This window comes from Branchiostoma belcheri, unplaced genomic scaffold (genome assembly GCF_001625305.1).
Source record: "Branchiostoma belcheri isolate BF01 breed outbred unplaced genomic scaffold, Haploidv18h27 scaffold8, whole genome shotgun sequence".
NCBI lineage: Eukaryota > Metazoa > Chordata > Leptocardii > Amphioxiformes > Branchiostomatidae > Branchiostoma > Branchiostoma belcheri.
Window position 1 is genome coordinate 4,855,622 of NW_017804464.1, and position 13,563 is coordinate 4,869,184.

At 41.3% G+C, this 13,563-nt stretch overlaps 2 protein-coding genes across 2 annotated transcripts in view; one reads left to right on the forward strand and one right to left on the reverse strand.

Annotated features, from left to right (window-relative positions):
• Positions 1-206: 206 nt before the first annotated feature.
• LOC109486140 (gastrula zinc finger protein XlCGF8.2DB-like) lies at positions 207-2,635 on the reverse strand. Its single transcript, XM_019789842.1, has 2 exons — positions 2,588-2,635; positions 207-1,850 (listed from the first exon to the last, which is right to left on the reverse strand). Exon 2 carries the CDS (start codon positions 1,837-1,839, stop codon positions 673-675), a length of 1,167 nt encoding a protein of 388 aa, XP_019645401.1. The 5' UTR covers positions 1,840-1,850; positions 2,588-2,635; the 3' UTR covers positions 207-672.
• Positions 2,636-12,242: 9,607 nt separating this feature from the next.
• LOC109486109 (ribonucleoprotein PTB-binding 1-like) overlaps positions 12,243-13,563 on the forward strand; it is a 48,089-nt gene continuing 46,768 nt past the window's right edge. Inside the window, 2 exon segments of the mRNA XM_019789798.1 lie at positions 12,243-12,389; positions 12,391-12,535. Coding sequence (XP_019645357.1) covers positions 12,274-12,389; positions 12,391-12,535 — 261 coding nt within the window. The 5' untranslated portion in view covers positions 12,243-12,273.

Here is a 13,563-nt window from a genome sequence, read left to right on the forward strand (position 1 = left end):
GTGGGCATAGATGTGGGTCAGAGAAATGCCTGTAGACATTCCGCATACTCCTCCCCTGAGCGTATAGTGAACGAGCCCCGGGGTCACAGAAAGTAGGGCCATCTGGGGCAGACAGATCTTCAGAAATGTACAGGTATGTACAAAATGCCTGTACAATTGTACAAATGTACAGGTATGTACAAAATGCCTGTACAATTCCTAGAATTCTTGTGAATTGCACACAATACTGTACCATTAGGCTCCTCCATGAGACGTCGCCAAAAACTACATCTGTACATGATTTCAATCAAGGTCTACACAAGAACTGTTTTCCTTTGTATGAATTTTCAAATCTTCTTTGTATGAATTTTCTACAATGTAGGTCTAGAATAGACTTTCACAGCTTTTTCTTACATGGGTTTACAGATATTGAGAGTGGGCGAATTGCTCCAAAGTGGATTTCTGTCCTGTAGAATAATACCACTAGTCAGAGCCTACATTACACGATCTCTTGCTGTCAGGGGCCGCAAGAGCTTGCCATACAACTCTAACCCCAGAGAACCATTCCCTGAACTACAGTACCAATAGGAGCTCAGAATTCTCTGTCACTATGGAAACCAGTTAAGCTTCCTAACCAGTGGAGAGCTGCTAGAACAATGATGCAGTTAGGTTACACTGCTGACTTTTGTTATGTTATGTTTCATCACCAGTGTGGGCTCTTGCCATATGTTGGGATAAGTTGCCCTTATAAGCTGTCTTGTAGCCACACTTATCACACATATATGGCTTCTCAGTCTTGTGTTTTGCTTGATGTTGGAGCAAATATTTTTTCAGTGCTGCCGAATAGTCGCACTGGTCACACTTGTAGGGTTTCTCTCCTGTATGGGTTTTCATATGATCGGACAAGTAGCCCTTGTGTACTGTTCTAAAACCACATTGTTCACACAAGTAAGGTTTCTTGCCTGTGTGCTTTACTAGATGAGAGTCTAAGGAAGATTTCCAAGTTGCTGAGAAGTCACACAGGTGACATTTGTAAGGTTTTTTGCCTGTGTGGATGTTCATGTGCCGATACAAGTCCCCCTTCACGGCTGTCCTGTGTCCGCACTCCTCACACTTGTAAGGTTTTTCACCGCGGTGCCTTTCCTTGTGTGTGTCCAGAGTAGATGTAGTCGCAGCGGAGTAGTCACACTGGTCACACTTGTAGGGTTTTTCTCCTGTGTGGGTTCTCATGTGTTTGAGTATGGAGCACTTGTGAATTGTCCTGTACCCGCACTCCCCACACATGTAGGGTTTGTCGCCTGTGTGAGCCCTCATGTGTTGGAAGAGGTGGAATTTCTTCGCTGCCCTGTATCCACACTCCCCACACATGTAGGGTTTCTCACCGGTATGAGTTTTTGTGTGCTCTAATAGTTGGAACTTGAGAGCAGTCCTGTATTCACACTCCCCACATTGGTAAGGTTTCTCTCCAGTGTGTTTCAATACACGATGTCGATTCAAGGTGGATTTCTTTGCAGCAGAATAGTCACACTGGTCACACTTGTAGGGTTTTTCCCCAGTATGAGTTCTCATATGCTGGGTGATGTTATGCTTGAGAGCTGACCTGAACCCACACTCCCCACACATGTAGGGTTTCTCGCCAATGTTTTTAGCAACATGGTTTCCCACATGGCCTCTGCTGCCCTGTGCCTGTGTGGTTAATTTGCTGTCTTGCTGGGGAAAGTTCACATCACACGTTTCATGTTGTTCGCCTTTGTCTGTTGGTTTGGTCTCCCTGCTGCTCTCATTCCCAGGGTGTTCAGGCCACTCCATCTTGTTCCCAGGATGTTCTAGGGTAGAACCTTCACAGGTGGAATCTTCCATTTCTGCCTGGTCTGGGGGGAGTAAGGAAAGATTTTAAAATCTTTCTTTAGTCATGCATTTCCATTCTGACATGCACCATTCATTTTGTCAATCTTTTATTTATCCAGTTCATGAGACATAAACAGAAACAAAGCCAAACAAGAACTGTTAACAAGCCTTCAAGAGGGCCTGCATGGGGGGTAGTGACTACGAATTACGCAAAATTTTTGCCACCGAATTATTACGAATTATGTTAACGTCTCAGAGCTGATTAGGACTTTACGCTTTGCGGCTAATGTCTTATTACGGATTACGTTGATTTTTGCGGAGGCTGCTTACGAATTACGAAGTCTAAAAAGGCCTGATTACGCCTTACGAAAAACGCCATGCAGGCCCTCCTTCAACTTTGACCTCATGTGAGGCCTGTCAAAAAAGCACAAAAATTATAGCCTATATGAAATTAAACAGTCTTCCAATCAGCCTTTTCCTGTATCACTAGAAGTGTCACAAAGTTATGAACCACAATAACTCCCCCACGGCAGTACAATTAAACTAGAATTTTAAAAATTAGGACGACCAATTTTTTTCAACACACAACTTTCGTAGACCTTGAGGATCTATAGGCAAACCCGGGGCCGGGAAGCAACAAATGGTGAATTCCGAATGCTCACAGCCCATATAATATGACATACAAATGGTCGAATTACAGAACTGTGTGTTACTGGTTAATATGAGCGGGTTTTCAAAGCAAAACGACACAAAAACAAACCTCTTTGTCGTCCTAGTTCTGTTCGGCGGCCATCTTTGTTTCCGGAAATGGTTTCACATAGAAGTTCACACCCCCAAAACAACGCCCCCTATCGATGAAAACCCTCACACAGCACGAAAACAGATATTTAAGCAAACTTTCCGCAATATGTAAAGAGGTATTACAGGTGGATAAATATTTAAGTTGACTTTACGACTTCGTAAAGGTTGCTGAAAGGTAAATTCCGCCTTTCCGTCACCTTTCAGTGGGCTTAAATACGACGTAAATATATACAGACATTTAAGCAAACTTTCCGCAATACGTAAATAAGTATTAAAGGTAGGAAAATATTTCAGTTGACTTTACGACTTCGTAAAGGCCCCTGAAAGACAAAGTCCGCCTTTCCGTCACCTTTCAGCGCGCTTAAATACGATGTAAATATATAAAGACATTTAAGGAAACTTTCCGCATATGTAAAGAAGTATTAAAGGTCGGAAAATATTTCAGTTGACTTTACGACTTCGTAAAGGCCTCTGAAAGGCAAATGTTCCGTTTCGTAGCTTGTTTTTTAACGTCTAACCATGTTCCAAATGGCAAATAGATAAACGAGTTTATCGCCCAGCCGGCTTCACACTTTTATTTTGCTTTATTTGTGAAGCATGACAAAACTTACATGTCCTTCGCGTGAACTTACAAAGTATCCATATGCAGACACCCAATGAGGAACGTGTCATGTGATAGGGCGGTACCCAATGGGATACAAGACAGCGAGGTTCAAATCTACCGGACTCAACTCATTTTTATGGCGTCTATTTCGAAGATACGTCGACCCTCCTTCTAATTGAGACATTATGGCTGAAGTTGAGAATCTCATGGAGCGAGGAAAGGCAAGAAAAATTTTTCGACTTCTTTAGAATATGTTGAAATTGGTGGAGGCCCAGTCGCAAAGAATCCAGGGGCTTCTAAGCAGCGGCAACGACAACACGACTCTCGGCCCGGCTCGGTCTGTCTGACAACAGCCAGGAGGACGGAGGAGAAATCTTTCACAAAACGCCGTATACGAGGGAGCTGATCAAATATATGTTTGGAGATACAAGTAGCCAATTCCTTGTATTGGTGAGCTTAGTTTAGGAATGTATTATTTTGAACTGTTTTCATTATACGTAATCTGCAGCTGGGGAGGGATACGTAATAATGTGACAATATAGTATGAGCTAACATCTTCTTCTAAAACATTTTATTAGGAATCATTGTATTTTGTATGTTTTACTCAATAAATTGTTCTCAGATCATATCTGTTTCTGTCATCATATTCACATATACCGACGTAAGTTAAGGTTATGCACAGCCGATCCAAATGTTCGGAAAGGCAACTTAAAGCTTAAAATTGTCCATAAACAGTGATTAAAGGAATAGGTTACAAAACCTTTACGGACATAAAAGGTGCGTAAAGGCACCGCTAAAGTAGTGCAAATACGTATCTTTCCAGTACTACGGAAAGGGCACGTAAAGACAATGTTTTCGAGGGACTTAAAGGCAGCTAAAAGACCTCTTAAATCTTAAGTAAACGCATGCTTTCCGACCAAAAAAGGTCCGTAAACAATACTTAAAGGAATAGTTTACAAAGCCTTTACGGACATAAAAGGTGCGTAAAGGCACCGCTAAAGTAGTGCAAATACGTATCTTTAAGTATTACGGAAAGGGCTCGTAAAGACAATGTTTACGTACACGGAAAGTTGCCGGAAAGGTGCGTAAAGATGGAAATTACGCCGCCTTTAAGCACGATTTAAGCATGCTTAAATATGGTTTTTCGCGCCGTGTCAGGACAACGCGGAATGGAGTCCACATTTAGGCCATGTTGATTTGATTATATGGATGACATCCCTGGGAACCCCAAAACTGATGCGAGCGTGCGAATTAAAAAAAGTTAGGCAAAAAAAGTTATTTCATGATGAAATCTACGTGAACTTTGAAATTGGTGTCTTTGTTTTCTTGTGTCACTGGGCTGCTTTTTGGATAAGAAGACCACTTGTCTAAGAAGACCAGATTCCTTAGGTCCCCAGGGTGGTCTTCTTATACAGGTTTGACTGTATATTCTGCTCATTCTGCAACTTGTCTTGTCTTGTTTGGGTACTGCACAACACCCCTAGATTGGGGTAAAGCGTGCAGGGGAGCTGTGCGATGCGTTATTCCTGCGTCCTCAGGTGTTGTAGTACTGCAGCGTTGAACTTCGTAGGTTCCGCAGTATCAGTTATCTCTTGGGGCAAAATGTTCAAATCTCTGACAGTTTGTGGAAAGTATGAATATTTGTAACAGTCTTTGTGAAACGTTAGTGGTTTGTATGAGTTGGAGTTGAAGTGTCGCGATTGGCATAGGCGTCAACAAGGTTTTGACAGGAAGGGCTGTTTTTGAGTGTCTTGCTTTTTTAAGTAATGTGAGTCTACTTGCTGTGCGTCTGTCCTTTAATGTGTCCCACTCTAAATCTGTGACCTTTAATGTGTCCCACCCTAAATCTGTGTCCCACCCTAAATCTGTGACCTTTAATGTGTCCCACCCTAAATCTGTGTCCCACCCTAAATCTGTGACCTTTAATGTGTCCCACCCTAAATCTGACGTCCCACCCTAAATCTGTGACCACTGGTTTGTACCATTTACGACGTAACGTTAACTATATATGTGTACGCGACCTAATCATTTGCGACGTAGAGAAATGGGCCACCGTGTTGTTTCGCACGTATACTGTTTTTTGACGCCGTTACAGTCTTTGATAGTCAACTGAAGGGGCGACCCTCAAGATTAATAAATAAAAAAATAAAAAAGCCAGATCAGCAGACAAATCTTTCGACTGACGTTTCACCTATTACGTCAGCACATGAATTTCTAAACTGTTAAGCATCATGTGATTGAGTTAATTTGTCTATACAGAAAGGCTGGAGGCCCTCGCAGTGTTTTGTTTTTTTCACTTCGCTTCCAAGACAGGAACATCGTGGTCAGTTCAGTTCTGAGGTGTAAGGATCGTCTGTCGCTGTCATCTTCATACAAGAAGTAAGAGGTGCCAGTTGAATGCGTGGTTCACTTTAGATGATGTTATGTTAACTTTATTGCACGGCAATTGTAAAAGGTACAATCACGGAGGTTCTACCTCTATATATGGTACAGTGTATGACATCTAGTGCTTTATTACATGGACTGTTAACAAAGTAACATACCATAAGGCTATAATATACAATACTAATACGAAAGAACTTTGCAGAACGGGATGAAAATGCACAATCGTTGTTAGAATTTCTAGAGTTTAGGTTTTTTTAAACAAGGGTAAAATGTCACATGTCAGTTCATTCTCTATTTGATGTCAGATTCGCTTTAGCCCATAGTAATTTGATTAACATTGAGCATAAAATGCCCCAATACCTCAAAACACAGTGAAAAACAAGCTGTTTAACGTCAACAGGATCATTCCGATGCCTTCCTGTCCTATGCAAATGAGGTTTAGACCCCTGTTTTCGCAATGCATTCTGGGGATAGGAAACTCGTGAATGGGCCAGACCAGATTTAGTTCATGTGATAGTCCTTTTCAACAGCTTTCCAAAAATGTATGATAACCGTTGAGTGGATAGCTTTGACCTTGCCACCTGACCTTGAACTTTGACCCCATATACACCACGTCCTTTTGCATTTATAATGCAAAGGGGAGTGTCAAATAATCAAATATGAATATTTTTTATTGTAACTTGATGGACTGTTACAACAAGAACCAAGGGTTATGAAAATGTTTATTTTGTTTCAACGCTATACCTTTTTTGGTGTCGACACGACCAGAAGTGTTGCTTATGCCGCGCCATTGATCACATCACTATCATCGTAGGGCAAAGTGGACTTCCTAAATATTCAGGAATTCCGTACAGATAAACACAGATCCCTTATGAAGCAAGTTTAAAAGTCAATTTCCAACACAACAAATTGGACTCACCCAAATTTTCGACTGCACAACTCCAGTCTTTGTCAAGGAATGAGCAATCCACCGCTTCCGTGCCGTCACGCAGATAACACACAACAGAGACGGGGGGCGCCACAGACTTTCTGCAACCCATGATCCACTGCTCACGGAGTCACGTGCATGTGTTAGCAAAGAAATCCGAAAAAAACTCGTTTTCTTGGACTAGTCGCCTACGTTCCCGCTAGACGCTCTTCTCGCGAGAACGAAACCATTTTCAAAATGGCGGCGAAGAATGGAAAATATGTATGTGTGAATTATTGAATATCATCTGCGCTCTGCTGCATTTCAATTCACTGAACGCATCATACCAACCAAACGACATCGTCTCTTTTTTGTACCATTTAGGGATATGGAAGTGCTGGTCTTCTATGGTTAGCAACACGAGAAAGAACTGAGATGGAGACTTTAAATAATCGGCGTCAGGGTGTGAGGAAAGAGAGGCAAACTCACGAACATTTTCACACACCAAGGGCAGCTCTGCCTAGCACAGGACGTACTGATAAACATGTTGTCGACCACTCGACTAGAAAACAAGCCTGCTCTGATTCTGTTAAAATCTCCGCATCCACCGATTCCTATCCCTCTGCTGACCACAGTTCAGCTGTAGGTGAACCATACGGTGCGTTTTACTTGTTTGACAATCCTACCTACAGTGTGCCAGATCTTGAAGAAAAAGTGCCCTCGCCACCACCAAGGCGTGCAACAGATGTGTATTACAATTCTCCACATGTTGAGGTGGAAGTGTCCACGCTTCCACAGCCATCAAATGATTCAGAAGATTTTGAAGAAGAACTTCAAGAAGTGCCAAAACTACCACCAAAACGTAACGCTAATTCAAATGTACTGTATTATGTACATGATGATTCTGAAGGGTTTGAAGAAAAAGTACCAAAACTACCACCAAAAAGTAAGGTTACATCAAATGTAAATGATGATTCTGAAGGGTTTGAAGAAAAAGTACCAAAACTACCACCAAAAAGTAAAGTTGCATCAAATGCACATGGTGATTCTGAATGTTTTGAAGGAAAAGTACCAAAACTACCACCAAAAAGTAAGGTTACATCAAATGTACATGGTGATTCTGAAGGGTTTAAAGAAAAAGCACCAAAACTACCACCAAAAAGTAAGGTTACATCAAATGTACATGATGATTCTGAAGGGTTTAAAGAAAAAGCACCAAAACTACCACCAAAAAGTAAGGTTACGTCAAATGTGCATGATGATTCTAAAAGTTTTGAAGGAATTCGAAAAATACCAAAACTACCACCAAGAATGAACGTTACGTCAAACGTGCTTTACAATTCTGAAGATTTGGAAGCGAGCGTGCCGACACCACCACGGAGTACATCAAATGTGTCTTACAATTCTGCAAATCTGACGGCTAGATCTGAGCGCCAGACAGCTAAAGGCAAGAGTTTCATTTTTTGTTTGTACATTTGTTTACCAGACGATCGTTGTGTGTGTAACGCCCGGTGACCTTGTGGTTATCACAGTTAGAATTAAGTTATCTGAAAAGGGGGACATTGGTGTTTTACATTTCTCTGATGTAATTGTCTTATTATCCATTATTATATTTACCGAAGGAAAACATATTGTTTTTGCCATGTTTCGTCCTCTTCTCCAAACTGTGACCTCGATGACCTGAACCAATGTTGTGTCTGTTACCATGGTAACTAGCGTTGGGCTACATCATGTTGTAATTTTATAGCAGGAAGGATTTAGACTCCTGTCTGACCATATATATGAATGTGTTTGAGTAAGAATTAACAGAGCAGACCATATGCAAAGGTAAACATTGTGCATTTCCCTTGCAAATGTTACCTTTCTAGTTATTATTATCATCATTATTGTTGTTGTTTTATACCATTCTTTAATACATTCTGTAATCATTGTACAGCTTGGGTTTTTAACACTACTTTAAAAAGTGATCTGAGACCATTGTCATATGTGTTTCAGATTTAAAGAATACGAAGTTTTGTTTAAAGTTAAAACTTTTGACCCAGCACAAAAAAAATCTCTCACCTAGAGCTTTCGACCATTAGTCACTCTGGTCTTCCTCAGTAGACTGACCCAGTGAGACTTGTCACGTGGCTTCTTTGAACTGTGGCGTCAGCACTGGGTCAAAGGTATCTACGGTAGACGAAGTTTCGTTGTATTTTACAGGTGGGATCCGGAAGTTGATGAAAAGAGGCTTATGTGCAGTTGGCATTGGAGCCTGTATTGTCATCACTATCATTGTTGTCGCTGAGATGTCAGTGTCGCATCGAGTAATTAACATGGATGTAAGTCCTATATTCGAATGAAAGCTCATCTGTGTTAGTAGAATCCATAATTGTAGAGTTTAAACTGGTTCCAACACAAGAAAGGAACTGGATTTTTATTCGGTCACGTCATGTTCACATTATTATTGAACAAACAGATTTTTATCAAGTCTATAATGCATTTATTTTTCCTGTTTTTTTTTTCATTTTCAAAAAGGAACTGTGGCATTTAATGGACCTGAACTTGTCCACATACGGCTTTAATGACAACACAAACAAGACAAATGATGAGCAAAGATTTTTCACCCCGACTCCAACTGTGAGCAAACGGATGACAGGTTTCGAAATAACGTCTACAAACGGTAGGTACATTAATCACTACCAAATGTTTCCGCCGACTCAGTGCAGCTCGAGAATAAGTTGCGCCAGGCCCGCTGTATTTTTAAGAGGCTCCTAAAAAGGATGTAAACAAACAGCGGTTTTTGTTCGGGTATCGTCAGCGGCTTGCGGCACAACGACGTTGATCTTTTTCTCCCCAAATATCATTATGAACCCAAGTAGGCTTATAGCAAAAGCAAATGTGTAAAACAACGATGTTTAAAATAGTGAAAATCTTACATAATGTCACTTTAAGTTTAACTGTAGTGTAGGTAATTATCTGAATGTCTGCATAGATTCTGGAGAGCAGCAACTGTCTACAACAAGCCTTGGGCCAACAGATGTTGGTCGGGTAACTTCAGTAAAGACACGACTCACAACCTATGTAAAAGGTAAAATAAATGTCTTTTTTTACCTTCTGATAGTATTTTCGGGTGCGTGTTTCTCTCCCTCATAATTTGCTAAAGCATTACAATTTTAAGTTAAGAAATATGAAAAGTATGTTCCCAGTCCTTTTGCAGCCTTGAGAGAAATGACTTTCACTCCAATGTATGTTCTCGACTTGCATAGCAAATTTTGCATGCCCTTAGCTTCTAGTTACTTAGTACATGTTAAACACAGATTACAGAGAACAACAGCGGACTGTGACAAACATTCCACCGACTACCACTGACTTGAGGACTTATAATAACGGTTGGTAGTACTGAGTGCACTGTTGAACTCCTTGGAGAGGCATTCCCTCTCAAACAACGTGTCTTGAACTTATGATACTCAGCAAACAGCTCCTATATTTGACATTCCTTTGTATCTTCTATGCTCATCTCAATCGCAGGATCTCTGAATTGCACAGTGTGTCCATGGTCTTAAACCCTATCGGCCTATGTATACTTTACACCAAAATGTCGCATTTGCCACATACAAGCTATATAGACAAACATTATCTACATTATCTCTCATTATCTACCAGAATTACATTTTTCGCCAAATCTTATTGTTCAATATTTATTTCGTCTGTAATATTACCATTTAATTCTGATGTATTTACTTACTGCTATTTTTCATATGTTGTCTATTTTCCCTTAACTTAATATTGTTATTATTATGATTATTATGCTTTTAGTTGAAATGGGGGAGGACTAGAAGAAGCCATTAGGCTTATTTCTCCTCCAGCACATCTATTTTGTTTAGGTTAATTATTATATATTCTGTTTCGTTCGATTAGTACATTCACTTTCTGTATTAGCATGAAAGTTCATCTGAGTTGGCAAATTACATTATGAAAAACGTAAACTGTTCTCCAACTCAAAATTTGACTCACCAGAAATTTTCGACTGAATCACTCAGTCTTCCTCAGCTATCTGACCCAAATGCTGTGGACACGTGATTTTCCCACTTGTGACGTCAGCAAAGGTTGTCTTAAGTCGATATCGCCCCCCGTCCTGGCCATAACACTTTATTGTTTTTTTTTTGTTTTTTTTTTGTTTTGTTATTAAGGTTCTACGTGGCTGAGAGGGTTCGCTGATTGGGTAATTGATGCAACTCCTGCAAAGGACCCACATTACCGTCGTCATCATGGCCCTGACAAGGTTCTGGATAGTAACTACGGGACCTACTGGAACCCGTACCCGCCTAAAATATGTGGTCCATGGTACATCACCTTCGACTTTCAAGTGCCATATACTCTTTCTAAGATCAGCATCACTAACTTCGGAGACGTCACCCATGACGTAAAAGCATTCAGGTTCCAAAGATCGACCACTCGCAAACCGGACAGACACTGGACAGACGTGTTGAGAGTGACCAGTGCGCCGGTCACCGGCACCACGCCGCAGGAGTTCGGCGGCTTCTCTGCCGTTGGTCGGTTCTGGCGGCTGCTCATCACGCGAACGGGCAGCCGGTATGGTTATTGGCAGCCTTGGTTACGCGAAGTGCGATTTTTTGGACAAATCAAAGAGTACGTCAATTAAGATCAGTGCATGTATGGAATAGGCCCCCTACAAAAGGGGGGGTATTCTAGGGCTGGTGGCCAGAACTTCTAGTGTGTGCGTTTTTCATCAGAAAATAATTTTTAAAAAAAGCCGACCGCTCCGGGAACGCTTGCAAAGGAGGCTGGGGACCGTCGGCCGTACTAACTAGGATACTAATTTTTATTACCAAGTTCAATTTTTATGAAAATCGACGGACATGTAACTATACATTGTACATAAGTTGTAGTATGTTGAAGTTCAACAGTCTGTCGACGTATTGCAACACCAGCCTTACAAGAGCGCCATCTAGCGCACGCTCTTTTCACTGCACCTTTCAGTATTACCGTGTTTCCACGTGAAAAATTACACACCTCTGTGTTGTATTTTCAACGTGAAAATTACTTATCTATGACAATAATCAGGTTAAGGTAAAGTGGCAGAGTGTTCAGGGTTACATTTACAACGGAAATAATCATATATAACACTTGTGTAAGAGACAGATTCAATAGCTTAAAAAAGTTGAATGTTATTTCTTTCCCTTTATATAGTGCACTTTCAATAAACAAAATGTAACCATTACAAAATGTTGTTTTACTTCTGCCTGCGATTCTACCTTTTCTGCAAGGAGGCGCAACTACACGCAAACACTCTTTTTCCCCACCACACAAGTTCGGACTGAACCACTTTTTCCACCTACCCATGGTAACACCATGACCAACCCTTGCTGGTCCCCGAAGGAATAAAAATAATGGAAAGAAATTCAGCTCAGAACTACGAACTAAACAATTAAATTGATAATTTTATAAAGAACTTAGTGCGAGAAAGTTGGATTGAACGCGTGCGAAAAAGTGGCACTAACTAATTGCGCAACAGTTGTTACTACAAAGTTTTAAACAACAAACATTTTAGCAATAATTCTAAAACACCAGTCAACTCTACAACCTTTCATCAACAATTCTACATGTGCTCGAGACAACACTATAATTAGATTATGTCATCATTTAATGCGCGTATGAATAATTTTGAATCGTGATTTGTCAGATTTTTAGTTGTGAGAAGGTTTGGGTAGGCGCGCTGTATGCTGGGAGAATTCTGAATTTCAAAATGGCGGCGGCAGTCCACAGTAAACCGCCTCTGCTGAGCGATCCGCCACCTCAGAGCGACTTGAACGGCAATTCCGCTGAAACCATGTCGTCTGAAGACAGCCAGGGCCCCCGCAGCGGGGGAAGTAGTTTTGAAGCCAGAAGAGACACTCACAGCGCTGAGCGAGGCGGAGAAAGGCGAGGTACTCAGCCGGGCGAAGTCGGAATTCAACAATCGGCGCAGGATCGTCGTCAGAAATCTTCCCAACGATATCACGGCTCAGGTAAAAACTTCCGCTCATAACTCCGCCTTTTCCTCTCGTTTGGTAAACTTTAAGGCTACAACAACACTAAAACTGCCTTCTGATATTCCTCACCAACGGCGTGAACAAAGAAGGCCGTTCTTGGAAGGTATTAACGTTGTTAAACGACAATCACAAACACGTGAGGCCCGGGCGTTTTTTTTCCAGCGTTAGAAACCATCATCACACAACGCCGCGTTTTTGTAGTTTCCATACTGCGAAAACGCTACAGGTTGTGCTGCCGTTTTAACATATATCACTCAAGTAGAGGATGTCATTTTACCCGTGTGTGTTTTTTCCCGAGGGGAGGATTGTGTGGTTGGCGGTTTGAAGCATTCTTTCCACCGAGCTTCGAGCCAAAAGCTATACACAGTACAGACACTGACTTGTTGCTTTTTCCTCGCCTGTGCTAATCTCCAAGCAGACGTTTGGGGTGGAAAATGGTGACATCTTGAATTTTAGACTGCCAGGCTTCTCTGACAAGTCCCCACCCCAGTATCTAGTTGGCAGTTGGCTTCAGTCAGAAAAGCAGAAAAAAATAATGTTATCCAACATCTTCTTGGGGATTTAAAAATCATCCCTGTTCTCTCCATGGGACCACAATATAGTCTGTCACTTGGACTTATTTTCTAGATTTATCGATGGTATTTGCCTCCCACTCGACCATTTTTTTTCTTCTTCTCTTGTCTTTCTGTGCCCGCTCCACCCCTAATTGTTAATATTTGCACGTCCTGCGCACAATTTGTGGGTTGGATCTGCATGACAACAGTGAGCAGCCAAATGAATGGGACTCTTGTTTGTGCAGTGATGTCACAAGAAGTACACAGGCAGTCCAGAGAGGTTTAAAAATGCTGACTCAAAAAGCACACCACAGGCCTCGAAATTAAATTTTCTTCCTATTGTCCCAGCACTGTCCCAAAAATAAATTTCAATATTGTCCCGAAGTGAGGATGAACTGTACCAACCTGTTTTTTGGGAGGTATTGTATGACTTCAACTTGAAGTCGACTT

What these genes read in the sequence shown, in the direction of transcription:
- LOC109486140 (XM_019789842.1), bottom strand. Translation starts at nt 1,839, where the DNA reads ATGGAAGATTCCACCTGTGAAGGTTCTACCCTAGAACATCCTGGGAAC.